Source organism: Aspergillus luchuensis, chromosome 2 (genome assembly GCF_016861625.1).
Source record: "Aspergillus luchuensis IFO 4308 DNA, chromosome 2, nearly complete sequence".
NCBI classification, from domain to species: Eukaryota; Fungi; Ascomycota; class Eurotiomycetes; order Eurotiales; family Aspergillaceae; genus Aspergillus; species Aspergillus luchuensis.
The window spans coordinates 1,847,206-1,874,235 of record NC_054850.1 but is presented as its reverse complement, the minus strand read 5'-3'; the positions used below and the strand labels follow the sequence as shown (position 1 = coordinate 1,874,235).

General features: G+C 52.2%; 8 protein-coding genes across 8 annotated transcripts; 4 read left to right on the top strand and 4 right to left on the bottom strand.

Moving 5' to 3' along the window:
• Nucleotides 1–1,501: 1,501 nt before the first annotated feature.
• On the top strand, nucleotides 1,502–2,791 carry AKAW2_20595A (NAD-dependent epimerase/dehydratase family protein; the record flags this gene model as incomplete). The annotated part of the gene is made up of 3 exons (XM_041685326.1): nucleotides 1,502–1,553; nucleotides 1,645–1,806; nucleotides 1,881–2,791. The coding sequence occupies 3 exons, from the start codon at nucleotides 1,502–1,504 to the stop codon at nucleotides 2,789–2,791; spliced, it is 1,125 nt and encodes a 374-aa protein (XP_041539421.1).
• Nucleotides 2,792–4,416: 1,625 nt separating this feature from the next.
• TOP1 (DNA topoisomerase 1) lies at nucleotides 4,417–7,520 on the bottom strand (the record flags this gene model as incomplete). Its single annotated transcript, XM_041685325.1, has 6 exons — nucleotides 4,417–4,551; nucleotides 4,608–5,057; nucleotides 5,124–5,363; nucleotides 5,414–6,970; nucleotides 7,066–7,280; nucleotides 7,466–7,520. The coding sequence occupies 6 exons, from the start codon at nucleotides 7,518–7,520 to the stop codon at nucleotides 4,417–4,419; spliced, it is 2,652 nt and encodes an 883-aa protein (XP_041539420.1).
• A 1,351-nt stretch (nucleotides 7,521–8,871) lies between these two features.
• ATP3 (F1F0 ATP synthase subunit gamma) lies at nucleotides 8,872–9,836 on the top strand (the record flags this gene model as incomplete). The annotated part of the gene is made up of 5 exons (XM_041685322.1): nucleotides 8,872–9,352; nucleotides 9,412–9,524; nucleotides 9,584–9,604; nucleotides 9,657–9,691; nucleotides 9,743–9,836. 5 exons carry the CDS (start codon nucleotides 8,872–8,874, stop codon nucleotides 9,834–9,836), a joined length of 744 nt encoding a protein of 247 aa, XP_041539419.1.
• A 453-nt stretch (nucleotides 9,837–10,289) lies between these two features.
• Nucleotides 10,290–12,248, top strand: AKAW2_20592A (DnaJ domain protein; the record flags this gene model as incomplete). The annotated part of the gene is made up of 2 exons (XM_041685321.1): nucleotides 10,290–10,454; nucleotides 10,581–12,248. The coding sequence occupies 2 exons, from the start codon at nucleotides 10,290–10,292 to the stop codon at nucleotides 12,246–12,248; spliced, it is 1,833 nt and encodes a 610-aa protein (XP_041539418.1).
• Nucleotides 12,249–12,440: 192 nt separating this feature from the next.
• AKAW2_20591S (F-box protein) lies at nucleotides 12,441–14,000 on the bottom strand (the record flags this gene model as incomplete). The annotated part of the gene is made up of 1 exon (XM_041685320.1): nucleotides 12,441–14,000. The coding sequence occupies one exon, from the start codon at nucleotides 13,998–14,000 to the stop codon at nucleotides 12,441–12,443; it is 1,560 nt and encodes a 519-aa protein (XP_041539417.1).
• Nucleotides 14,001–14,566: 566 nt separating this feature from the next.
• Nucleotides 14,567–16,096, top strand: AKAW2_20590A (putative disulfide isomerase; the record flags this gene model as incomplete). The annotated part of the gene is made up of 3 exons (XM_041685319.1): nucleotides 14,567–14,719; nucleotides 14,784–14,791; nucleotides 14,860–16,096. 3 exons carry the CDS (start codon nucleotides 14,567–14,569, stop codon nucleotides 16,094–16,096), a joined length of 1,398 nt encoding a protein of 465 aa, XP_041539416.1.
• Nucleotides 16,097–16,539: 443 nt separating this feature from the next.
• On the bottom strand, nucleotides 16,540–19,836 carry KRE33 (ribosome biosynthesis protein KRE33; the record flags this gene model as incomplete). Its single annotated transcript, XM_041685318.1, has 2 exons — nucleotides 16,540–16,747; nucleotides 16,838–19,836. The coding sequence occupies 2 exons, from the start codon at nucleotides 19,834–19,836 to the stop codon at nucleotides 16,540–16,542; spliced, it is 3,207 nt and encodes a 1,068-aa protein (XP_041539415.1).
• A 5,558-nt stretch (nucleotides 19,837–25,394) lies between these two features.
• On the bottom strand, nucleotides 25,395–26,897 carry AKAW2_20588S (glycoside hydrolase family 16 protein; the record flags this gene model as incomplete). Its single annotated transcript, XM_041685317.1, has 3 exons — nucleotides 25,395–25,904; nucleotides 26,037–26,463; nucleotides 26,536–26,897. 3 exons carry the CDS (start codon nucleotides 26,895–26,897, stop codon nucleotides 25,395–25,397), a joined length of 1,299 nt encoding a protein of 432 aa, XP_041539414.1.
• Between the last annotated feature and the right edge of the window lie 133 nt (nucleotides 26,898–27,030).

Sequence of the window (27,030 nt, the reverse complement as noted above, 5' to 3'; positions counted from 1 at the left end):
TGTAGGTGATCACACACTTGCCTTCGCGCTGCTCCCGTCTGGCCGTGTCGCGATCGCTTTTCGGGGTTTAAGAATGATACATTTGCCTTGTTGTGGTGGCGAGTGATCGTCTGCTTATTCTGGACTCTTTCATGTTCCGAAGGGATTTGCGTCTTCGATTCTTCCTGCAGTCCCCCTCCCTCTTTTGTTCCTCCACCAACCCCCCCCCAGCCTCTAAGGCTCTTAGGCGGTTAGGCCTGCTGCTACCCACTTAAGCGGCGGGACTATGATCGGACGGTGTCCCTGAAGAACGGAAAACGTCCCACAACGCGCGCTTGGCAGGGGAGGAGATGAAGAATTAATTTGTCGGCTCTGGTCGGGTCTCCCGAGGACTCTAAATTTCCCACTACTGTACGAGGGAATAATCCAGCGGGAACATCCACCGTGCTGGCGAAATTTCTAGACGCAGCGCTAGCGGAGTTCGTTCGGCATACGCTTGGGTTCGTAAGAGAAAGAGAGAGAGACTTTCACTTGTGCTTCCGGTCGTCCAGCGTTATCCGCGGTAATTGTGTTTCTCGGCCTCCGGGAAATCATATGGTGACGACGATAATAATGAAGGATGGAGCTTGATTGTAGTTAATGAGGAGTTTGGCCAAGTACTAACTAACGTTGGATTATTGCCATTGGAAGAATAGTGTGTTTGGAGGGGTTATCTGAGGCCAGTAGTTATAGTCAATAAGTGCAATGCATTCGCCATCTGGGCATTCTCGGTGAGTTCTAGGTTTTCTCTTTGAGGGTTGGAGAGGCGAGATTGGGTATCAGCAACAAATTAGCATCATCACTACTATTTCCGACTTCTGGGGAGTGTCAAAAGAGGGCATCTGTCTCAGCCGGGGACGATAGTGGACAGTGTAGTGCAGCCATGGTCAAGCCATGACAGTCTTAAGGGTATGACTATGAATTATTAGCTCGTTTCTTTATCTATCTAGCTTTGAGTTGAGTGTATGACGAGATTCCTGAAGGAGGAGGAGAAGTGGACTGAAACTGGGCCTGGGACTGAAGTTGATCTGAGCGAGAGCAGGTGATTCTGATAAATGGTTTTTAATCCCGGAAAAGGATCATCCTGTGCTCCTCCTGCTCCTCCTCCTCCTTCTCCTCCTCCTCCTCTTCTTCTTCTTACGTTCTTCCCATTCTTCCTTCCGCTTCCTCCTTTTCTTCCTCCCCCTTCAAACACCCCCTGTGGATTTTACCTTAAACCTTTCGGTGACTTCTTGCCGTCGGTAAAATACTACATCTGATTAACTGCCATCGAGCTCCTTTTTTGTCCCTTACTTGGTGATCCTCTCTCTGTTTCCCCTCCCCCTTTTCCTCCCCGCATTCTTCGATTTTGTTCGCGCTCGGGTGCGGGGTGTCAACACAGCCAGCAATCCACAGATCGCATCGAGGCTACTTGAAGAGAAAAGTACCACAGAGTGGTCCTATCTTGGTTTCAACCTCCTTACTCTATCATTCTCCTCCCACAATGGCCGACGAACAGACCAAAAAGCCGGCCGTCCTGATCGTTGGTGGTTTAGGTATGCACCCCTCTTTCCCCCCCCCTCTCTCTCTCTTCTCCCGACATCCAGATTATCCTAGCTAACATACGCATTTCGATCTATCTTGTAGGATTTATCGGTCGCCATCTCGCTCTTTACCTGCATGAAAATAACTTGGCCTCGGAAGTCCGACTAGTTGACAAAGTCCTGCCTCAGCTGGCCTGGTTGGCCCCTGAGTTCCAGGAAGCTTGCTCAAAAGATAAATTCGTCCAGGCTGATGCCAGCCGTGAACGTGAGTGCACTACACCTTTTCATGTCATATGCGACCAGGGCAATAGTCTTGCTGACCTGCGTCTCGAAACTCAGAGCACTTCCCTCGTATCTTTGACCGTGCCAATGGCGAACAATTTGATTATGTGATCAACTGTGGAGGTGAAACCAGGCATTCGCAACCCGATGACGTCTACGAAGTCCGCAGCTACGCCCTCACAGTCGCCTTGGGTCGCGAAGTCGCCCGCCGAGGTATCCGCTCTTTCGTTGAGTGCTCAACCGCTCACGTCTACAAAGGCGGCTCGAGTCCACGTAAGGAAGATGACAAACTGCAGCCGTGGCACAAGCTGGCCAAGTGGAAGATGAAGGCCAGCGAGGAGCTGCAAAAAATTCCCGGTCTCAACTATTGCTTGCTTCGTCTGCCCCACGTCTACGGAGAATACGACTCGGGCTACTTCGCGATGGGAATATGCCTTGCTCGCGTTCACCTGGAGCTCGAGAAGGATCTGGAGCTTCTTTACACTAAGGATCTGAAGATCAACACCGTATATGTCAGGGACGCAGCCAGCGCCTTGTGGAAAGCGGCTGAGTGGAGAGCAAACGCTCCCACGGACGGTTCAGCGCCCCTTGCATTCAACGTGGTCGACCACGGCGATACTCGCCAGGAAGATATCGCAAAGGCCCTGTCTGAAGTTTTCAAGCTCAAGTGTGACTTCTTGGGTTCTTTAGCTTCCCAATTCGCGAAGCTGAACCTTGATGATGTTGTGGATGACATGAACGAGGAATGCTTACAGGGATGGGCTGACTTGCTCGAAGAGAAGAAGATCGAACGGCCTGGACCCATTGGCCCATTCCTGGAAAAGGATGTACTGAAGGACCAAGACATGTGTCTGGATGGGACGCTATTCGAGACGACCACTGGATGGAAGCCATCCCGAGAGCGCTTCGACGCCGATGCCGTACGAGACATGGTTGAAAGTTACAAGCGAATGGGCTGGTGGCCATAGACGGCCCGACCCCACACGTGATATTCCTGTTTTCATGTTCTCGACCCGGCCTCTACACGAGCATAACAGCAAGGTTGATGACGCATATGAGAGCTATTCCTAACTCCCACCGTGCATGACCACGCATTGCCCTCTCAGAACACACCAACTCGACCTTATCCTCGGGCAAAAAGCACATAGACCTGTCGCATCCGCATCCACTCATCTCAAGTTCGCATGTTGTATACCACGGACCGTTTCTGCATGTAATCTGTAATATTCTGTTTGGGTCTCTGGGTTTCCGTTCTTGAGCAACTGGTATGTTCTATATCCTTCTTGCATTTATACATTCTTCTGTCACTGGCTGGGGCTGGATGGTGTGCCCTTTTGATTATGAACATCATGCACATCTTAGACTACTTATATCTTTCTTCTTCTTTTATTTGTTGCACTACATACACTACGGATAGGTTGAGCCTTGTCCTTGAATGTTAACCTCAGGCCGCCATCCCTCATGGCCGTCTTTTACCATCATTTACATAATCCAGCTTGTCTCAATCTGCGTACTTTGGATACATGCCCACTCACTCCCCTCTCACCATTTACTCCATTAAATCCCTTCAATTTTCTTCTCCACTTCCACGATGCATGACAGAACTCGTGATGTCAGCTATAAGTGTGGTATGCCGGTCGCTAGCGCCCAGAACCCCTCAATTTTCAAAATTTGGCGTTCAGAAACTGGAATATAGCGTCATGATATATCTACTCCGTACCATATCCTTTTTGCATCACATGATTTGCAACAGACCACTTTAGTAGCATGATGGTAACTATGTAGCAGTTCTGGTTTAGAGTAAGCTTGTTCGCCAACTATCATAACATCATACTGGCTAGCTCCGGACGACATTATAAACACTGCCACTGAAGCATACAAACACGAATGATTTGATAATAGGAAAGCTAGTATGAATCTCAAAATGTTTAAAACCAAGCTAAGAATTACATCAATCATGACGCGGTTTTGGTTGTCAGTTCCTACAAAGATTACTAATAAGCACTAAGCTATCAAGCGAGTTATAGACTCGTGATTTCATGTTACTACTGTATAACATTCAGATGCCTTATGTGAATCTGTATATATTGATAATATATTGATAGATGTATCGAGTTTCCCGGGTGTATAACTCTTTTTCTTATTTTCTTTATTCTTCTTATCTTCATCTGTAGGGTCAATGGAGGGCTAAAACTTGAAACGAAGGGGGAGAAATGTCCAAGACGTAGCGAGAACCAAGACCAGAGGTGGGCAAGCAAACTGGTAATGCTGAAGATAAGCCCTCTTGCATGTTCATCGTAATGAATCGAGACAGTAAATTGAAGCGGGGTGTACAGCGACAAGAAGGCAGGGGTGGCTTTTGGTAGAGAGATGTGGCGAGCAAAGAAGAAAAAGAGAGAAAAGTAGGAGAAAGAACAATAATATAAGGCTCCAAAAATGCATTATGCGTAAGACAATCCGTTTTACCACCGGTGTAGGCAAAGAATATAATAGAGGAAAATGAAAACAAGGAAACACTCTGTATCCGGAGTCAGGCTCAATGGATCGAGCGGGAAGGATTCGCGAAACTGAGATGCGACGCGGTCGAGGGAATCTAGAATTCCCAATCCTCTTCGACCGACTTGATGGCCCATTCGAACTTCTCCCGGAGGGACTTGGAGAAGAACTTCTCAATAGGAACATCGAACTTCTTGCTGAAAACCACAGTAAGACGAGGGTCGATGTAGTTCTATGTGGTGTTAGTCGATCAAGAATCATCAACCATAGCAAGGGACAGAAACGTACGATCTTCGAGGTTCCTAGAGCGACCTCCTTGTTCTCTTCCTTATCCTGAGCTTGAAGCTCCATCGTTTCAATGCGCTGCTCGAGCTTCGTGATCGCTGCCTCGAGCTTATCGACCGTCGGGGACTTGCCTTCGGCTTCCACCTTTCCGGTTTTGTTCTCCTTGTTAAATTTCTTCTCCATATCTTTTGCTGCCTGGAGACGGCTCTCCAGCTCAGTGGCCTTCATTTCCTTCTCGCCTTCTGCAGCGAGCTTCTCATTGTCCTTTTCGAACTTCTTCTGGATTTTCTGGCGCTGCTCTTCCACAAGGTAGGCCTGGTGCTCCTTCACCCATTCCATGTCCATGTCTTCGTCCATCTCGAAGTACTTGGCGCCTTTCTTCTTCTTCAAACTAGGCTCGAGATCGAGCATCTGTTGCTTCAGACGCCATCTTTGGTACCGCAGTCCCTTGATCTAAAGATATTGCGATAAGTATTAGCAATGCGCCCCAACTATAGTGTTCACCACTGGTCAACATACCCTTTCACTCATCTTCTCCATCTGGTTGGCATGGGATGCAGCGACAGTTCGCTTATGGTTACACAGAATGGCGACCCTGCGGTTGGCGTCATTGTACGCCTTCACCTTCTCTGCAATGTTACCCGTCGCCTTCATGTCCTTCAGCAGCGTGGACATAGTGTGGGAAGCGTTGTAGGTACGGAACACCTTTGCAGTCAATCCTTGCATGTAGGTCGACAAGTGTTTGTTGAGGGCGGAGGTCTACGTGCGTCCATTAGCGGTGCAATCCAAGAGCCAGTCGAAGTACATACCGTCAGTCTATCGAAGATTTCGTCGCCCTCCTTCTTGGGCGCTTTCTTGAAGATCTTCAAGTTCTTGAAAACCTGGGTGTCGACCTCGACTTCATCATAGAAGCGGATGCTGTCCTTACCCAAGAAATCAAAGACAACCTTGTTTGGAGGCTTGAGAGTAACGTTCTCATACTTGAGAGAGCAGCATCCCACAGTCTCAGCTTCGTCTTCACCCTTCTCGTTACCAGCACGAAGAGCAAACTGGTCAATAAGGTATACTGCCGTCGCCTTTTGCCGCTCGACCATCAGCTCGTGCTTGAGGTTCTTCTGATAATCTTTGCGGATCCGATCAATATGATGCTTCAATTCACGAGCCTTCTCGAACTTCTTGTAATCACTCTGACCCTTCACATCAGAATTGGCCGCAAGCATGACATACTTGTAGTTGCCATTGATGTTTTCCTGCCACATTGCAAGCCAGGTGCCTTCTTGGTCGTGCTTGACCTCTTTCCACTTGTGGCCCTCCGGAGGAGGCGGAACAGGCGCATCTTTGCCAATATTGATGGTGATCTGTTCCGGCTGCACACGCGACTTCACACGGCCAGTTTTGGGATGCTCACCACGTCCACGGAAGAGAGCTGGCGGTTCCACTCGGAAGTTGCCCACTTTTTGCTTCCGTCCGTCCCACATACAATACATGTAAGGGGCCTCTTGAGCGTCCTTTTCAGCCTTCAAACGCTTCTTCTCAGCCGGTGGCAAAGCCTTTTTCTCTTGCCGTTGATTGTCGTAGTAGGCAAAGATTGGCTGAAAGTCGCACTTGTGAAAATCTTTGATGTCCACTTTGTTGCCCTTGGGATCCTTTGCGCCACCAGTCTTCTTAAGGATATCTCGGAAATCCATAAAGAAGTTCTTCTGGAAGGTGGGGTTCTCAACATGCTGAGTCGCATTGAGCATGCCGCCGAAGAAGCCAGCCACTTCTTCAGCGTCAGGATGAAGAGTGACAGGGACGCCATCATACTTCATTTTGACGTCCTTAGGAAGTGGCTCGTACGGAGGAGGGAAAACCACGCCGTTGTGTTCAAGGGTCGTCCACTTGATCGTGCCATCACCCTTGGTCGGGTCTTCCCACCATCTGTACTCTTCTTCCTCGGCGTCTTCAGCCTCCTCGCTTTCTTCCTTTTTGACAGGGGTCGACTTGGCGCTAGAGGCAGCCCGCTTCACATGCGAAGGCAACGCAGCCTTCTCACTGGCCTTGGTTGGCTTTGCCGTCTTCTTGACGGTCGAAGGCTTCACGTCCTCGGGCTCTTTCTTCACGCCATTGGCCTGTCTCTTGGTTGCTGTGGCCTTCGTAGTCTTCGGGGGGGCTTGTTTGCGGGTCGCTTTCGCATCCTTCTCTGCCTTCTGCTGTATCTTCTTCTTCTGAGAGGCGAGTTTTCTTTCGATAGGCACATCGGAATCGGATTCTTCACCTATAGCCGTTTCCGACGCCTTGGGAAGCTTTCTTCCATTGAGCGCCAGAGGTACGTCATCGTCCGTTTCGGGGTCCTCGTGCTTCACGGAAGTGCGGCGTCGCTTGCTCTGTCGACTGGTCAGCCGCTGGAACGAACAGCGACAGCAATAGCGTCGCGAGAGTAGGGGGAACGAAGGAACTGGCGTGGAGGTAATCGGCGTACCAAAGGTTGATCATCCTCACTGCTCTCAGGTTCGGCGTAAGACTTTCTCTGACCGACGCTTGAGCGCGACTTCCGCTTGGGAACGGCGGCAGCGTCGGCATCGGCCATGTCCACATCATTTTCGGCCTGAACGGGACCAAAGCGGATGGATACGCCTGGATCAACATGGCCATTTGTCTCCGTCGCGTCGCGCAATTTTGAGTCCGTATGGGAACCTTAAAAAAACAAGAGGAAGTGTAAGACTTATCGCATTCATGAGGGGTCAAAGAGATCAATGCGCAAAAAGAGGTGATTGAGTCGCGAAAGTGACCCCAAACAAAGGGAAGTGATGGGTAAATGAGGCGTGAAAGAGAGGCGGGAAAGGGTCATGTGAGAGCAAAGAGAGGAGAGCAACACTCACTGGTAAGGCGACCATTTGCCTTGACAAGCGGGGTATCGTCTTCCGAAGAGCTCATGGTTGCCAGGCGATTGATGGAAAAAGCGCGTGGGCCCAAGGAGCGAGTAGACAGGCAAAACCGGGGTGGGAGAGCGCAGGGGCGCGCGCGAGAGAGGGCGAGTCTGCGGACCGGAGCTGGCGCTTGAAGGAGTGATGAAAGCAACGGCAGCCTGGCCAATGGGAAGGCTGATGGCAACGAGAAAGCGTTCTACTAGAAGGGAGAGACAGACATAGACCGAATAGGGAAAGACGGAAGGAAAACGAGAAACCGGAGAGGGGAGGGTGGAAAGAGACTCGAGCGGGAGGAGCGGAGAGGAGAAGAAGCTGAAGGGCGGAGAGGGGAAGAAGAGAGAAAAGAGACAGCAGAGCCAAAGATGACGAGAGGGAGAAGGAAAGGGAAGGGAAGAGAGAAGAGAGAGAGAGAGAGAGAGAAAGAGGAAAGAGAGGAAGAAGAGAAGGAATGGAATGGAAAACGAGGCCGTCTTTTGGGGCCTGAGGCGATCTTCACGTTTCTCCGGACCGTCAGCCACTCGCCGTGCGAGGAGGCTGGCAGCCTGAGGTGCCAAGGCTGCCGGGTCTGGAAGTTTGTATGGAAATTATGACGACTCCATTTCAATTCCGGGCGCCTCGGTGCCTGCATGCCTGAGTGGCGCTGCTGACTCAGCCGACGTAAGCCTGCGCGCAGCCAGGTCACCTGATATGCCCGGCAACTCGAGAGCTGCCCGTTTAGGATTAGTGCTGTGCACGCCCGGCCGGGTTGCACGGATGGTCGCTGTGGACACCCGGACACCCGGACCACCAGCCATTTCACCACCAGACTACCAGTTTGGGTCTAGCGCGGTTGGGTCCCGTGCTGCCGGCTGTCGGAAGAACAGAAACAGGAGTCCAACTTCAACCACCGACTTCTCAACCGCCAGCCTACGAGGATTCCTCTACCCTCTCCCTCCTCCCCCCTCTCCCCACACTATCCCCTCTACGATTGTTTATCGTTTTGGTCTTTTCGACCGTACGGCTTCTTTGCAATATGTTCTCCCGTGCTGTTCGTCCGGCTGTGAGGGCTGGTAGCATTGCGGTCTCCCGGTAAGTTCTTCTTCTCTTCCGGAATGTCCACAACACCCGCCCGTCCGTCGCCTTTTCGTTTCCTTCCCACACCCCAGCTAGGCTGTCCCAGCTGGCTCCCACCACCCAACCCACCAGTCCTTTAACCTTCAGGAAAACGAGGAGATGGAGCTATAAGCAAACCAACCGAGTGGCTCAATGGCTGATTTTTTCGAAGCACTGCTCCTCCCAATGCCGCCAACTTCGCGACTCTGCGTGAAATCGAGGGCCGTCTCAAGTCCATCAAGAACATCGAGAAGATCACCAACACCATGAAGGTCATCGCCTCCACCCGTCTTACTCGCGCCCAGAAGGCCATGGAGGACTCTCGCACCTACGGTCAGACCTCCAACACCGTTTTCGAGAACGCCGAGACCAAGCCTCTCGAGGACAAGAAGACTCTGCTCGTCGTCGCCAGCTCCGACAAGGGTCTTTGCGGTGGTATCCACTCCGGTCTCAGCAAGGCTACTCGTCGCATGCTCCAGCAGCACCCCGATGCCGACATCGTCGTCCTCGGTGAGAAGGCCAAGGCTCAGCTGTCTCGTACCAACCCCAACGCCATTGTCCTGAGCTTCGCCAACGTCTGCAAGGACATCCCCACCTTCAACGACGCTCAGTCCATTGCCGACCAGATCTCTCAGCTGCCCACCGACTACGCCAGCATCAAGATCATCTACAACCAGTTCATCAACGCCCAGTCCTACGAGGCCGGTACCGTTGAGGCTTACTCTGAGGAGGCTATCACCCAGTCTCGTGAGTTATATCTGATGTAATGTGTTTTGCGCGTATCGGGACTGAACTCTCTGCTCTAGCCAACCTCTCTGCTTTCGAGACTGATGACCAGACTCTGGCCCACCTCCGTGAATACGCCCTTGCCAACAACCTCTTCTGGGCTATGGCTGAGGGTCACGCTTGCGAAATCTCCGTAAGTTCTTCCGCTTAAAATAATTTTTGATTTGGAATAACAAGCTAATGTGATTACAGGCTCGTCGTAACGCCATGGAGGCAAGTATTATTCAGATGTTCGAAATTAACCCAGACTAACCATACTCTACAGAACGCCTCCAAGAACGCTGGTGAGATGATCAACAAGTAAGTCTCAAAGTTCACCCGATTTCACTGATCAAGGCTAATACCATGCAGGTTCCAGATCTTGTACAACCGTCAGCGTCAAGCCGCCATTACCGGTGAACTGGTTGAAATTATCACTGGTGCCACCGCCAGTGCGGACATGTAAAAGCTTCCATGAAGCTTGTGTGGGGAGGAGTCGCCATGTGTGTAGACTTACTCATAAATACCTAGATGCTTGTCAGCCTGTAAAATCTATCACTATCTTTTCTTTGTCATTGTTTTCTTGTGTTCTCATGACCAATTGGTAGTGTGGAGGGAATGCTGCTGTCATTACACAACATAGGCGGGAATATCAAACGGGAACTTCCCGTCACTTCACATTTGCATTCACGGGCTGAACTTCACGTATTCGGGGGAAGTTCCTTCCATTCACTGCTTCCCTTGACAAAGATGTGTCCGGACCTGTCAACAATCCCCTCTCGGCGTTTGTTTCCTTCTCTTCCTGCACCTACTTGCAACGCCCGTCACTTTCCCCTCACGCCTACGCCATCTTGTATCTCCCAGACTGCACATCTTCACATCTACTTTAAAACTTTAGGAATCAAGCCATTCCATCAAGATGTATTCCGCTACACGCGTGACCAATTACTACTCGATTTTGGGAATATCTCACAACTCGTCTCTAAAGGACATCAACAGCGCGTACAAGAAGCTCGCACTGAAGCATCATCCGGACAAGCAAGGCACCGGTAATGCAGATGTCTCCAACGACGAGTTCCAGAAGGTGAGTGAATAAGAGGAAAGATTATATGAACCCCACAACCGACTCCCTCACTCATCTTCTCCGATGACCATTATCACCACACAATCTTCTAAGCAATAAAGTAAGCTGAATCTCACATTATCTCAGATCCAAGAAGCCATCGAGACCCTCCGCGATCCCATCCGGAAGCAAGAGCACGACGATATACTCCGTCGAGCTGGCTACTACTTTCACTCCACCCCGTTTGCCTCTGACGACGAGTACGAAGACTGGCCAGAAGGATCTTGGAGACCTATGAGCTGGAAGCGCTACGAGGATTTCAAAGACCCCATGGAGCTGTACAGATACAAATACGGCAATAGTGTTCATATGGACCCGTTCGCTCCAGAGTCTCTGGTTGAGAAAGCTCGTGTAGAGATCGAGATCAGAGTAGGTGAGCAGTTGGAGAGAGAGGCTGCTGCGGCGGCGGCGGCGGCAGCACGGGCTGCGACTGCGGATGGTATGGGAAGTGAGAATGGAGACGATGACGGTGAGGAGGATGAAGGGGTTGATGACGGTGGCGTTTTGTTTAACAAACCTCAGCATTTTCAGGACATCCTGGAGTATCTTCGCAATCAGGAAGCTGCGAGTACTGAGAAGAGAAGAATGGCTATGAGGGTTAATGTTGAAAAGGATGAAGAGAGGTTGAGGAATGGGGAGGAAGAAGATGAACTCGACCATGATGAGAAAGAGTTTGCTCGTGGCTACGGTAATGAGCATTGCTGGAGATCTAAGGAGGCTGGGTCCGATGTCCCCAGAGAGTGGCACGAGAACTTCTATCACAACGAAGAAGAGGCCGTCTACTACGGTGGAGACGAGGATGAAGGCGATGATGAAGACGATGAGGAGGAGGAGGATGCCGATGACAACGACGACGATGACGAAGAAGAAGATGACGATTATCGTGGAGAGAGCCAGAATGATGATCCTGAGGATGAGGACGAAGACGACGAGCAGCCCCAAGGCCCAGGAGCAGGACCATCTACTCCACACCATGACAACTTCTATGATGCGGATCGCTATGAAGACGATGGATACTATCATTCCGATGATGAGGACGATATTTACGAGGATTACGGCAATAACAATGGAGCAGATATCTACTTCTTTCACTTCTCTCACACTGCGAGCGAGCAGCCTGCCTCGAACTTCTCCGAGAGCACCGAGTACGTGACTGCCGAATGTGCTAGAGAATCGGACGCTGAATCTGTCATGGATGAAGCCGGCGGTGTCTGTCTGACTTATTCTACGAGCAATTTGCCCCGACCCTCCGACTCGAGCATCTTCGACCCTCCTTCCCTCCCCTTTGTCACGCCCTTCCTCCCCTCCCCCGCCATCAAACCCAACGCCACCGCTAGCATCGACAATGGCGACCCGCTCCTCTTCCATTTCTGCTCTAAACTCGACGGCCCAGTCAACAGCTACACCAGCCAGGACTTCCTTTTCGAGCTAACTGGCATGGTCTTCGACGTGTACTGCGGTTGGTTGGAAGGTGTCCGCCTCACGTTCCCGGGGGCGAAGCCGCTCAGCAAGGAGAAGCAAGATGCCCCGACTTGTCTCCATCTGGGCGGCTGGGAGAAGAGTTTTGGCCGGGACAAGTGTGACGGGTGCCAGCTTCGGCAGCCGCTTTTTATGCTCACTTGCCCGGGATGCGGGATTGAGAAGTGCGCGGGGTGTAGGTTGACCTCTGCTGCTGCTGCTGTTGCTGCGGGTAAGGGGGGGGGGGGGGGGGGGGATTTGCTGAGGGGATGGGATGCTACTGCGCTGGGCTGGTAGGAACCGGTCGTTTTTCTTTTTTCTCAAAGGGACGTGGTGAAGATCGTGGTCTGGTCTACGTTTCTTATGATACTACTTGAGACTGTGGTATTTCTGACGCTTTGTTTTCAGTTCGTTTACTATTCATGGAAAACCTAATCTAGTGAGATTAAAGTATGCAATGCAGTATTCCTCCGTTATGGAACAATCACCTCATCTATCAAACCTAAATATAACAAGCTCACGATTGCGGTTCTGCCCTATTATATAGTCCTCCGTCCCACAAACCTTCCCCATCCCAATGAACTCCGTTACCATGCTCCCAGGCAGGACAATGGCCGGTTCAGGAGCGTATTCAGGTGAGGCAACAGCGAGAAACAGAGCCATTTCAATCGGCCATTCCTGTTTCTCAAAGTAAAGACAATAACCCGTCTGCGACTGCTCATCATACGACTCACAAACAATAGAATGCCACGGTTCATCGCAGATCGCGAAAGTAATAGGTTTAGTCTGCAGGCTACAATTCCCTCGATACGGCGGCAAGGCAAAGTCAGCGCGTTGTCGCCGGCGCGGACCCTCGCCAACGATGGGGATAGTCGTCACCCACACCTCAGACTCCCATGCATCAGGAATAAGAACCTGCGGTGAACGGCCCGCGCACGTACCCTCGAGGATCTCTATAGACTGATCGTCGTCGGTGATGCTGAGGGATTGTATCATTGGGAGACCTCGCTGACGGATGCCATAGAAGTCTAGTTCTCGGAACCCGAGGCGAGTGATGATGGTGGGTCCGAGGTCTTCTTCTCCTCCTTCTCCTCCTCCTCCGGACTCGAATCGCAAGCGACCCGTTGGGTCTAGGGAAGGTCGGTAATCCGAGGGTTTGGAAATGTCCCAGACGGAGAGGGACTCGATGGGGGCGTCTTCGTCTGCGGTGTAGAGGCTGCGGTTGGGTTGCCAGATGTAGATGGCATAATGGGTGCTGGTATGGGTGGAGTAGAACCGATCTCGCTCGCTGAGAGGATGGCCGAGGAACATAATCTTCCATTCATTTCGGAAGTTGACGCTCCAGCCATCTTCCTTGCGGTTCACGTCGAAGGAAGTCGCGAAGTGTCGGTGGACACCATCGCTGTCGTTGAGCCAGTGGTAGGGTATGTATTCTGCCCATTCGATGATGAGGACTCGTTTCTGCAGACGGACTCGGCGGATTACTCGTCCGACGATGATGAAGGGGACCATGAATTTTCTGTCGGTGTCCATGTCCATCAGGACGAGACATGAATGCTCTGCACTTGGGAATACTAGGAGCCCGTCGTCGTAGGTCCAGAAGGTCTCGCCGAATGATCGGTCGACGCGCTGCCTGAGATGGCTGGCGTGGTGTTCCCATGGCGGGACGGAGAACCAGTTCTTCTGGCCTGTGATGCCGAAGTCATTGGTGAGCTTGAACTTGTGCATTGTTCGGTACGTTAGTCGACTTAGATAGTCATATTTGGCTGTGACTTTGTCGAAGATCTGGGATATGTGAGTGTCGTATTCTGGTGATTCGAGTGTTTCTGCGCTTTCAGAGGCTAGCTGTCGCACTTCTCTGGCTAAGGGGTATCGTTTCTTCAGCATTGGAAGCAGGTTGGCGCCAATGCTAAAGGCTTCCTTCCATGACTTGCAGACTCGTCGGCAACGGAGGACATCGCCTGGCTCGAGACGCTTCAGTATAAGCCAGAAGATCTCCCGGGGCAGGAGGGCCATGCCCTTGCCTTCAGATGGGGATGCATTGGACATGGTCGTTATGTTATGTTTTTTTTGGAGAATTGGTAAGGCGGGGAAAAGTGCCTGGGGGATTCCGAGCACTAAAAGAAGAGAGACCCTCGAATAATAGCAGATGGTAACTAATTATAATTAGTCTAGTCCAAGACTGTCTAACTCTTAAGTAGATAATAGTATGGGCTCCGCATAAACAAAGGATCTTATGGGCCCGGAGCTACGGAGCTTTGTGCTCATCGAGGCTTTTTGCCTGGAAGACAGAACAGGATTGCCGATGGCCATGGAACTGTCAGAAATCAGAATAATTGACTGAATATTGGATGCAATTCATGGGGGATGAACAATGGAATGACGGCGGGGAACATCGAACGGACGGATCCGCCGCCATTCCAAATCCATACAATTCAATATTACTTTCTTAAGACATTTCGCGTCACATGCCAAGAGCTTCAGGACACCTTGCTTCTATCTACTTCTTTCTGTCCTCTCTTCTCCCTTTTTCTTCTCCTCACACTCATCCCCGCTGGGTGATGCTTTAGCTGCTACTCCTTAATCCCCCTCTCGCTTCTTCCTCACCCGCAATCATGCTGCAGCCCAGCTCGGCACTGCTTTTCGTCACGTCGCTTCTGGCGGCGTTGCCTGTCAACGCTGATGGATTGTATACGAAGAAATCCCCCGTCTTGCAGGTCAACCAGAAGAACTATGACCAGCTGATTGCAAATTCCAATCATACTTCGGTGAGTTCAGCTGCGCAGTGTATCATCAATGGTCTACAAACAAGTTCTAACCAAGCTCTCTTAGATCGTAGAGTAAGCCATCTACCACCCTACCCATCTACCTCCCACAATCCTTAACACCACCCCCCGCTCTCCTCCAGATTCTACGCGCCCTGGTGCGGTCACTGCCAGAACCTGAAACCCGCCTACGAAAAAGCCGCAACCAACCTCGACGGCCTGGCCAAAGTCGCAGCCGTCAATTGCGACGATGACGACAACAAACCCTTCTGCGGCCGCATGGGCGTCCAGGGCTTCCCTACCCTCAAGATCGTCACCCCCGGCAAGAAACCCGGCAAGCCGCGCGTGGAAGACTACAAGGGCGCGCGGAGCGCCAAAGCGATCGTCGAAGCAGTCGTCGACCGAATCCCCAACCACGTGAAGCGCGCAACAGACAAGGACCTGAACACCTGGCTCGCGCAGGACGAAGAGTCGCCCAAAGCCATCCTCTTCACGGAGAAAGGCACCACCAGCCCTCTCCTCCGCGCCCTGGCCATCGACTTCCTCGGCTCCATCCAAGTCGCCCAAGTCCGCAACAAGGAAACCGAAGCCGTCGAGAAATTCGGCATCACCGAGTTCCCGACCTTCGTCCTCCTCCCAGGAGGCGGCCAAGACCCCATCGTCTACGACGGCGAGCTGAAGAAGAAGCCCATGGTCGACTTCCTCAGCCAAGCCGCCGCTCCTAACCCGGATCCTGCCCCTAAGGGCACCACCGCGCCCCGCGATAACAACAAGAAGAAATCCACCGAATCTGCCCCAGACCCGAAGGTCGCCCAGGACGACGACACCAAACCCGCCAGTGTGCCCATCCCGGCTCCTCCCATTGATACCCTCCCCACCGCGGAAGCCCTCGAGGCTGCCTGTCTGATGCCGAAATCCGGTACCTGCGTGCTGGCTCTCCTCCCTGAGCCGAGCGAGCCCGACGCAGACCTCCCCGCTCCGGCCAAGGACGCCCTCCTCAGTCTGGCTGAGATCTCACACAAGCATGCCGTTCGTAAGAGCAAGCTCTTCCCGTTCTACAGTGTCCCGGCTATCAATAGCGGAGCTAAGACCCTCCGCGCTGGACTCGGTCTGCCGGAGGATAACTCTGTGGAGATCGTTGCTTTGAATGGACGTCGTGGCTGGTGGCGCAGGTATGACTCGGTTGAGGGCGCGGAGTACGGCCAGGAGCGTGTCGAGGCTTGGATTGATGCGATTAGGCTGGGTGAGGGCGAGAAGCAGAAGTTGCCTGATGGTGTTGTCGTTGAGGAGGTGGTTGAGGAGAAGGTTGAAGAGAAGGTCGAGGAAGTGGTTGAAGAGCCCGTCGAGGAGAAGCCGGCGGTCGACCACGACGAGTTGTAAAAACACATGATCCGTATGGGAGTGCATGAATTTGTTTATTAGCACAGGTGTTTATTAGGTCTCACATATGTAATTCGGACGGAGCCTGCTACTAAGTTACTACTAGCTGGTTTCTCATATTAAGCATCAATAGTAGCATACATATCGTCTACTGTTAGCTACGCCAAGTTCTATACTAATCACTGTAAAATCGATATCTAAAGTGAATATTTGAGTAGAACCTGCTCTCTAAAGAATTCAATTAAGACTTTTTTCAAACCCAGCCACGTATATACAATACAACTATACATCATTCGAAGTTTCAAAAAAAAAGAAATCACACACACACATAACACCATGATCTAATCAATGCATAAGAAGAGACATATCCACTTGAGGCAGCCCAAGTATAGAATAAAAAGCAGTTAAGAAAGAAGGTAAGTGTAAACGGAGAAAGCGAATGGCTAATGCTTCTTCTTCTTTCCCTCCGTGCCCTTCTTAATGATCTTCTGTCTCTTGGAATCGATCTCCTGGTCGTAGATCTCCCGAGCCGACTCGCCCTTCTTGCGCTTGGTCTGCTTGCTGGTCTTGACGCTGACAGTGGAAGCGCCGCCGGCGCGGATCTGCTTCTCGGCTTCTTCCCATGCCGCACTACCGTGGTTGATCTCGTATCTGGAGACTGTAAATCAGTTATTGTTCATTCAATGATTATGATGGACTATATTGGAGGAAAGACGGGGGAAGAAGAAAGGGGGGACTAACTTGTCAAGAGGAAGAGCATCGATCAAGGCGCGCTGCTTCTCGCGAAGCTCCTCGTTGACCTCTTGACCACCTTCACGGAGTTCGTCGTCTAGGCTGGTCTCCAGGGGCTTGAAGCGCTCGTCGGGAAGCTCGTCGTGCGCCTCGGTGGTGATCCGAGCGGAGGGAGCCTTCTCTGCGGGCATAGTCTCGGCAACGGCACCCTCGATCAGGTTCCGGAAGTAAGTGGAAACCTTGCGAATGATCTTGAGGAACATGGCGAGGAGCTGAGACGAGGGGAGGGTGAGCTCCTTCTCGATTGTGTCAAGGTTCTTGCGCTGCAGACCGATGGCGAGCAGGATGGATTGCTGCACGCCGGACAGGCTGACCTTGCCGCTGAGGCGGCCGGAGAAGTAGTACTCGGCGATGGTGGGGACCATGTCGAGGATGACGTGGTAGTCGAGAAGGTTGTTGGCGTAGCTGTCGAGACGCTTGAGGTCGAAGGGTGAGAAGGCGGCATCGAGCTCAGCCTTGGTCAGGGGGCTCTGGGAGATGGAGGGGTCGAGTTTGGCGCCGGAGTTGGCGGACTCGCAGATACTGAGAGACAGCACGGAGGGGAACTCGCGGAACTGGTACGACAGCAAAGACGAGAAACGCTTGTGGAAGTCACGCGAGAAGGCGCCCAGCCAGGCGGCATCGTTGGATCCGGTGGTCAGGGTGCGCAGCATCACGCAGGAGTGCTCGCCGGTCAGGTCGTTGGGGGTCTGGCGGAGGTAGACGGGAGAGAAGGACGAGCGCTTCCAGAACTTGTGCAGAGAGGGGGTGAGACCGAAGCTGACACCAACGTAGTCGAGAGCGTCGGGGCGACGCTCGGACAGCTTGCCGAACAATGGGGGCATGGTGTGGATATCGCGGACCTTGACGTTGTCATCCAAGAGGTTGGAGTTGGTCAGCTCCTCGTCCGTCACCCGGACCATCTCATCCTGCACCTCGGGGATATCCTCCGAAAGGCTGGTGAACTTGCCCTCGTAGAAGTCAATGAGCAGCTCAAGAGCACGAGAACCGTATCCCATGCTCAGATACTCTGGGTTCGTGGCGATACGGACAATCCGGGCACCCGACAGACCGGCGAAGTCCTCATCTTGGTATTGCTGGCTGACCAGCCAAGGGATCAGATCACCGCCCGCCCGCTGGCCGCGGCTCAGGCTGTTGAGGACACTCTGTCGGCTGATGCGACCTTCCAGCGCCACCTGAATGACACAGAGGGGTTCAGGGAGCTTGGTGGCTTCTTCGTCAATCGGAGGAACGAGAACAAACAGCTGGTGCGCGGGCGCATCGCTCATGAGCTGAAGATCATTAGGGGTGTTCTTGTAGTGGCTGGCAACGTAGAGAGCCATCATCTGCTGAAGGAACTTTTCGGAAACAGGGTGGAAGGAGAACAGGGTATCACGGTTGACTTGCAGCAATTGACACTGCGAGGGGTGGGGGGTGCCCTGAGTGTTCATGCGAGACTTGGGCAGGGTCGCGTCCAGGCAGAGGACCTTGTTCAACCACTTCTCCACCGAATCACCCGGTGCGTATCTGATGGGTTCCGAGAGAGTAATTTCTCTCAAAGAACGTCCAGCCAGGCTCTTGTCAATGTTCTTGGCGGCCTTGCCTGTGGCACGATCGGCGACGTCAATATCATCGTCACCACTGACCTTGACGCCTCCCCGGGACTGCTCGCGAAGCTGCTGGATCAGCTTCAGGGAAAGGGAGCGGCCCGTTCCTTCGTAACCGTTAATGGTAGATGCCATGAAGACCAAGTACGGTCCCATCAGCTTGCGGACCAGAGGAAGAGGGATGGCGGCGGCTTCATCGATCACCAGCAGCTCAGCCTGACCCAAGACGTGGGCATCCTGAGGCTGGATGTACTGGATGGTCTGACGGTGCTGGCGATGGATGTTGACACGGACGATGGCCTTGTTGAAGTCCGGGTTGGTCGATTGAAGGATGGTGTAGTCAACATGGTCGAGGTAGCCGAGAGCGTCAAAGCCCTTGAACACGAACTCGAAGAGGGTCTTCAAGTTCTCGGGGCTGGGAGAGGTGATGAAGATGTTGCTGTAACCGTGCGCCACAGCGGCCGCAATGGCCACACCAAGAGCTGCGGATTTACCGCGACCTCTGGCAGCGGTCAAAGCGACAGTGCTCCGAAGGGTCTTCTCAGCGATCGCATCGGCGAAGGTCAAGAGCGCCTTCGCTTGGTCGACAGTGCGAGCCAAGTTGACCAGCGAGCCAATAGGCTGGGACTCTGCCAGACTCTCCTTGATCTCCTTCAGCTCCTTCTTTGTGCCAGTGTTGGTATCGTCGATCGACTCCGGCGGAGGCAGCGGCTTCACGCTCTTTCCGCCGGAGATGGGCAGGACGTTCAACTCGTCGTCCACGACCAGGCAGGAATCGCAGCTACCAAGAGACAGGATGAAGCGCTCGTTGAATCTGGCGGTGACATCGTCGTGGGCCTCGGTGCGGTATCTTGAGTGGATATCCATGGACAATGTGTACAGCTGCTTCAAGCTGTTCATGCCCTTCAGCAGCAGCAGGACGATACCACCACCTTCGACGGTCTCAACAGTCCGGGCGAGCAGGTTCGGGGTCATAGCCTCAAAGTCCTGAAGTACGCACATTCCGTAGGTGTTACCGAGAATCTTCTCGGTCTCCTTGTAGTAGACATAGCGGATTTGGTTGAGGGTGATGAACAGCTCGAACGGATCCTCCTGGTTGGGTTCTCTGATGCCGCGCTTGACCTCCTTCTTGATCTTGGCCTCACGCTTCTTCCGGTGACTCGTGAATCCTAGCAAATCCTTCTTGTAGGCCCACAGCACGGACTTGTTCTGCTTGACGTCGACGCTCGACATGATATAGTGGAGGTGGACAATGACATCCTTTGCGCGGTCGCCAACGACGACGAAGAAGCTCCGCTTCTTCTCCTGCACGCCATTTCGGATGAGGGCCGGAATACGGGAATCAATCGCTTTGCGGGGCATGGTGAAGGCTGATTCCTGTGACCCTGGAGAAGGGAGGGGGTTGACTTGGGTATTTGAGAGAGCGCTCGCAGAAAGGTGTCGATGGCCCGCGAACGAAAATTCGTAGACGGCGGCGGGGACCACAGACCGTGGGTTTGCAGTGGTTATACAGGAACACCACTTGAATTGCGAAATAAGAAGACAAAGACCAGGCCCTCAAACAACAGGAGAAACGGACGGCCAGGTAGAGAAACTGAAACTCACACTGCCGATGCACTCTGGCGATTCTCCTCGCCGACCAAAAAAAAGTTATCGCCGAAAATCAGAATTGCCGCTAGGGACCGCTTTCTGTTTGGGATACCGCCTATTATACTGCCTGAGGCAGGAAATTGCGGTTCCTGACTCGTGCTGTATCACGTGATAGTCATCTGACAGGGACAGGGAGGTTACCATTAATGATTAGTTGATCATAACAGTCATGTATAGCACGCGATCTTATTCCTATTGGGAGTATCGTATATGTTAACACAGTCGCTATTTGCATTCCTGAGACTACAGACATCTACATTGACTCTCTAGATATTTGAAAGTGATCAGGAATTGTATGCATGCGAAGCGATTGGTTCTTGTTTGTTCTACAATAACTTACTCTAATTAAGACTCATTCTCGTATTATGTAGTTGTTAAGGAGCCAATGGTTTTTTAATGGATAGTAAACTTATGATTTGTGTAGGACTTTGTTCTTCTAGGGTTTCATGGTGGAAGAGAAGGCAAACAGGGCAGGCGGGGAAGATCGCTCTCAACTCTCAATCCGTCTCAGCTCGAGTCCCCACGGAGTCTCCACGCTTTACCCGCCCACCAGGATATTCGCGCAGTCGCTGCCAACGTTGACTGGATGAGTTGGCTCAACTTTGACTCTTGGACTCCCTGGAAGATCCAGAGTTTTCAGGATTGATGATGCCATGCAGAGGGGCACACGGGAGGGGAGATTGCCCGATCGGGGAGAGGATCATCCCCAAGATGGAACCAAAGATGGATCATGGAATGGCTGGACCCTGACGCTAAGCGCTGCAACCTGCCATGTCTTTTTTTCTGGTTCCTTTCAGGATTGACTGACCGTTTCATTTTGTGTGTCTTGCGCATCTACATGGAGTACGCGTTCAGTGACACCACCTCTGATATACCTGATGGACTGAGCGGTAACTCTTGGCCTGTCATTTGACCAGAAAGATGATCGTCGTGGGAAAGAGACGGAGTGCTGACGTGCTCAAGCAAAGGCGATGGGCAGTGCAGCTATCTGGACACTAAAAGACAAGTTCCTCCCGTGTGGTGGAATGAGGATGGCCGTGATGGACGCGAGCCGTGGGCCAGACCCCTTCGTTGACGCAATCCCCTCGAATCCCGGGCATACAGAGTAATTCCCCTTATCTCTTGCTGGGAATGATATTCTAAGGATATGTTCTTGGTGGTTGTTGTTGTCGTTCCCTTTGTCATTCCTCTTCTCTCCCCCCTTCTTTCTCTCCTCCACACCTTTCAAGCACAAACTACGGAGGGCACACGCCATTCATTCTACTGGAAGTGTATCTTCCCCCTTAGGGCCCTAGCCAGGACGTTAAACTGACGGCTCCACCTCCTTGCGGCATCCCCAGCCAGGCACCACAGTTTGCTTACTCTTACTCCCTTGCGGATCTCTCTTCTTGCGCCGGAATTTGCCTGTGCGCTGCATGATGTGAATGTCATTCAAACCATGATGGCTATTAGCTTTCTCTACCCATAACTTTCCTTTGGCGTCATGGTATTTCTCTCTGCTGAGACCGGCCTCAAGGCCGCGATAGGGTGAGTATAAGCATACCCGTTATACCACCAAGTAATGCCCATCTCTGTTACTCAACGGAGCGACCTGACGCAACGCACAGGGTATTCTTATTAAGCTGTACCTTTATTTCGACGTCTTACAAGACTACATTCGCTTTCGGTAGGCTGCCGGTTCGAAATGGTCTTCATCCTTAAGGCTAATTAATTACGCCCTACTAGATCACCCTCTCATCACAGCCGTATTGGCCTGCTACTTTGCGGGAATCTGTCTTTTAATCCTGAGCCGATTCATCCATCGCATACCGAAGATCGCATCGTCTGCACCTAAATACTCCTCCATCCCACTCACCGAACGCGACCAATCTCTCGAAGAGCCATTCTCGCCGATCAGCTTGGACAGCAACAGTAGTTTTGCCCTCACTCGCTCGCGCAGTTCGGCGCGATGGATCAAACTAGGTTTACTCTCGGTCCTTGGATGCGTCCGGATCGCTTTGTTTCGCGACCTCACTTTTCATACTGAATGCGCACCGGATGGATACGCGGTAAATAGCCAAAAGCTAGATCTTAGGCGATAGCGCTAACTCGACTTCTGCCGCAGTACACCATACCTTTCTTATTGGCCCTCTATGACTACTGGCGCAATCAACGCAATCGACCGGTTGCGAAATGGTCCGCCCCAGAGCGCCCGCAGAATGCGCATCTGCGTGCCCTAGCTACCTTTGCCAGTCGCATGCACAATTTCCTTTTCCAGAGCCGCCTGAGATATGTCATAGCGGCATTTTTTCTCCTGACAGGCGGATATATCACCGTAACGTTTAGCCGTGGCTTGCAGTCAACATACATCTGCCCCAATACCTCTAGTCTACATACGCGCATGCGTGTCTTCACGATCTTCAGCCTCATTCTCGACTCGTTGATCTTGATTGGTGCGGCTGAATTGGCGAGCGAAGGATCTCGGTCGGGGGAGAGCATCAGGAAGCCGCCTTTGGCTTCCTGGGCCTACAGCCTACTGGTGCGTCAATGTGACATGTTTCTCGAACTAAACTGACCATGGTCTCAAGGGAGTGGCTATTTTCTACACCATCGTTGTTATAATCCTCGTCGCTACTTCCGACGGCGACGACCGCTTCATCAGCGCTCAATATCTACGCAGTGCGGTGGGTCAAGCAGTGCTGGTGACTTGTGTGGTCGCTGCGGCGTCCCAATTGGTAAGTCTGGGAAGCCGTGTATTGTGGTCATATGCTGACTGCTTTAGATCCCGTACTATGGTATCGCTGGGCTGGCCGTGCTGGCTGGTTTCGTCACGCTCTACTTCACATGGGCGTCTACTCTGTTTAACGGACAACATCCATTTCCGTTGATTTTTGCCTCCCGCGCTTTCGCGGCTCTTTTCTTCATCTTTGCGGGAGCCGTCGCCTTTCTTTATGCTCGAACGGCTTCAGAAGATGAAGCGCAATTCCTATATCGATTCAACCTGGCTATGCGAATTGCTTTCGCTTTTCTCGCTGCAATCGGCCTCATCCTGGTGCACCAGCAGCATAGCGCGGCGCATCTGCATCCTATTGACTTGCTTGTGTACGACGGGAGACAGCACCATAATCAATGGCTTGCGCAGGCCAACAGCAGTCAAACTCTCGCCGATGCTGTGAGGAAGTACCGCGCCCAATACAATCAACATCCACCACCGTGCGTCGTCCCACCATTGCATCTTCCAGCTGAAGCTAACTAAATCAGGAATTTTGATAAGTGGTACGAATATGCTGTCAACCGATCTTCCCTCGTCATCGATGAGTTCGACCAAATATACAACGACCTTCTACCCTTCCGTGCATTGCCACCTGCGCAAATCCGAGACATGACGCAGAAGCTGGCAACAAATCCTTACAACGAGATCGGTGCGATCAGCATCCGCGACGGCAAAGCTCGAGTGCAGGAAGGTATCAAGCCCACGCATGCGTGGATGGTGATCAGCGCTTCCAAGATGATTGAGAAATTCGCCGAGTTCCTCCCCGATATGGATCTCGCATTCAACCTGAACGATGAGCCACGGGTTTCGGTTCCCTGGGAGAAAGTCTCAGTCCTGCGCCACCAAGCGAGGTCTTACGGTCTACCTCCGGAGGACAGCATCAGGACCGAATGGTCTACTGATCGCGGGGCTCAATGGGGGCCAATTGAGCCGGCCGACCAGACGACAGTAACCATGTTTGTGGATAACTCCTTCAAACACATCTTCGACCGCTACGTGAGCTCCACCTGCCCACCCTCCTCCAAAGCTCGCAGTCAGCGCATCTGGGACCGTCGACACATCTGCCTCAGCTGCGTCCGTCCCCACTCGCTGGGAGAGTTTCCGTCCGACTGGGCGGCAGCGACAGACATCTGCCACCAGCCCGACCTTGCCTCTCTGCACGGGTTCTTCCTATCTCCAGCATCCTTCAAAGTCACACAAGACTTGACCCCCGTCTTCAGCCAGAGCACAATCGCCGGCTTCAACGACATCATCTTCCCCAGTCCCTGGAACTACGTCGACAAGATCGAATACAAGCCATCAGAAGAACACCCGGACGCAAACTACACCGACAAAGCCAACACCCTCTTCTGGATCGGCAGCACCTCCGAAGGCGTCAGCAACCACGGCGAATGGAAAGGCATACCACGCCAACGCCTCGCCCACCTCGTGAACAACAACACCCTCAACAGCGTCTCCGTCTTCCTCCCCACCAACGAAACAGACACCTACATGTACGAAGTCCTCAACGGTCGCGCCCCCTCCGACATCCTCCACCTCGACACCTCCGTCAACGTCATCGACCCCATCGTCCGCTGCCGGAGAGAAGACTGCGACGATCAAAGCAAAGAACTCGGCGCCGCCTCCCGCGTCGACTTCCAATCCCACTGGCAATACCGCTATTTATTCGACTCGGACGGCGCCGGCTTCAGTGGCCGCTTCCTCCCCTTCATGCAGAGCCACAGCCTCCCATTCAAGACCGGTCTGTTCCGCCAATGGTTCGACTCGCGCATCACCCCTTGGCTGCACTTCGTGCCGATCGACCTCCGTCTACACGGGCTATGGAGCACACTGGCATATTTCGCCGGTGTGGACACAACTCTCACCGTAAATGGCGCCACACGACACGTCCACATGCCGCCGCACGATATCGAGGGGACTTGGATTGCCGAGGAAGGGCGGAAATGGGCGAACCGGGTGATTCGCAAGGAAGATATGGAGATTTATTTCTTCCGGTTGTTGCTTGAGTGGGGACGGATCACTGATGATCAGCGAGATGTGTTGGGATATCGACTGGATATGTAATGATTGATGATGCTTGTTTTGTTTATATACCATGTCTATGGAATTTGTCTATGGGGGTTTTCATTCGGTGTAGTTGTTCTAGATGGATAATGGAAAAGAAAGAAATATGAACCTCAATTGGAGTAAATCGTCCTAACGAGTGACGGGTATAGTAGTAAGTAGTGATGAAGCGAGCGACTAGTACATACCCCAGGAAAAGAAGGTAGTACTATGATGTAAATTATGCACGTATAGATCCAGATCTATACATGCCATGCATGCATGCATGAATGCACCGAAAGAGTGAAATCAAAACAAGCAGCCAACCGACCAAGCATACAAAACGAATGACCGCAATCCCAGGCACCCAACGCATCAGTAAATCAAATGAGTGAAAACCGAGCCGAAGATGAAGATGAAGATGAGATGAATGGAATCAGACGAGACGAAAAAAAAGAAGAAACAGACGATGGAACTAGAAGATCATCCCCGCCATCGGATTCCTCCTCTCCCACCTTGCCTTTCTCACAAACGACGGGCTAGGGAACGACGAGGTCGACGTCGACGCGTTGAGCTTCGAACCATGATGGTTCCTTCCTCCACCTCTCCAGGGTCGAGAATCATCGTCATCGTCATCGTCGTCGTCGTCGTCGTCGTCGTCATCGTCCGAATCATCATCAGAATCAGAATCATCATCATCATCATCGTCTGAATCATCGTCATCATCCGAATCATCATCGTCGTTGTCATCGTCCTGATCATCTTCATCATCCTCATCATCCCCATAATCAACCACCCCAGCAACAGTATCATCATCAACACCATCATCCTGATAAACCTTCAACGAATTAATAATCCAATAAGCCTCGGCAAAAGCCTCCGGATTATTCGCCACATAATCACTACACGAGCTAGCGACGGACGCACAACTGCCCGAACCCCAGACATTACCAGCCCAGTCGCCGCAGAAGGTAGTATCGAAGATCTATACCATACCAACACATTAGCCTCAAACCCAAACCATGTATTCATCACAACCCAACAACACAAACAAACAAAAACAACATAATACGGAAATAGTGAAGTGGTTTGTTGGGGGGGGGGAGAGACGACATACAATCTGCAAATTATCAAAATGGGCATCAATATCACAATCCCCTTGGAACCTCGCAACCGGTGAACCCCAAGAATCCGGGTCGGGATTGCCCGAATCAATATCATCAGGGATACTTCCGCGTTCAAAGAACCAGATACTAATGGCATCTGAAGTCCATTCTGTTGCGAAGACGCCTCCGTTATTGGCATTGAAGGCGGTGCCGTACGAGGTGCCGTCGGGGTCAGTGATACCGCACCCGGCGTTATTGGATTGGCCTGCGGCAGAGACGTAGCAGTTATCGGTGGTCATGGAGCCGGTGAAGTCTGCAGAAGAGGAGACGCTGCACCCGTCGCTGGTATGCAGGGTCATGTCGTTGCCGGATTGTTGGTTCACGCCTTCGATGATGTCAATTTCGCCGTTGTTGGGCCAGTCGGCGCCGACGAGCCAGCTACAAGTTATCCTTTTGTTAGGGAGGGATAGGGAGAGAAGGGTAGGAGGAGGAGGAGGGATGAGGGCTTACAAGGCAGGCCAGGTACCGCAGACACCTCCGGGCATGTGTCCAAGGTCAAGGATGAAGAGACCATGGTTGTAGGTGGCATCGCTGCTGATGCGGACGCTTTGACGGCCGCTACTGCCGGCGATGTTGGTGTGGTCGACGCCCATGTAGACAGGGGCGTCGCCAGAGGTGGAGATATAGCCATTGCTCTGGGCGGTGGCTTCATCGACGTAGTCGACGAAGCCGTTGGTAGGGTCAGCGCCGGTGAAGAAAGTGAAGCCATCGAAGAAGCTATCGCCCGAGTATTCGTCTTGTAAAGTGTAGGCTGCAGAGCTGAGCTGCGCCGTGAGGCCTAAGGCCGAAAGAAGAGTCGCGGTGCGTCGCATCGCGATGAACTGAAGAGTATATTTTGTTTCTTCTTTTCAAGGAGAGGAGGTAGAGGAGAAGTTCGAACTGTAGACCAGCTAGTAGATTGAGGTTTTCTTCCTCTGCAGAAAAGGTGATCGTGAAGAAAGGAAT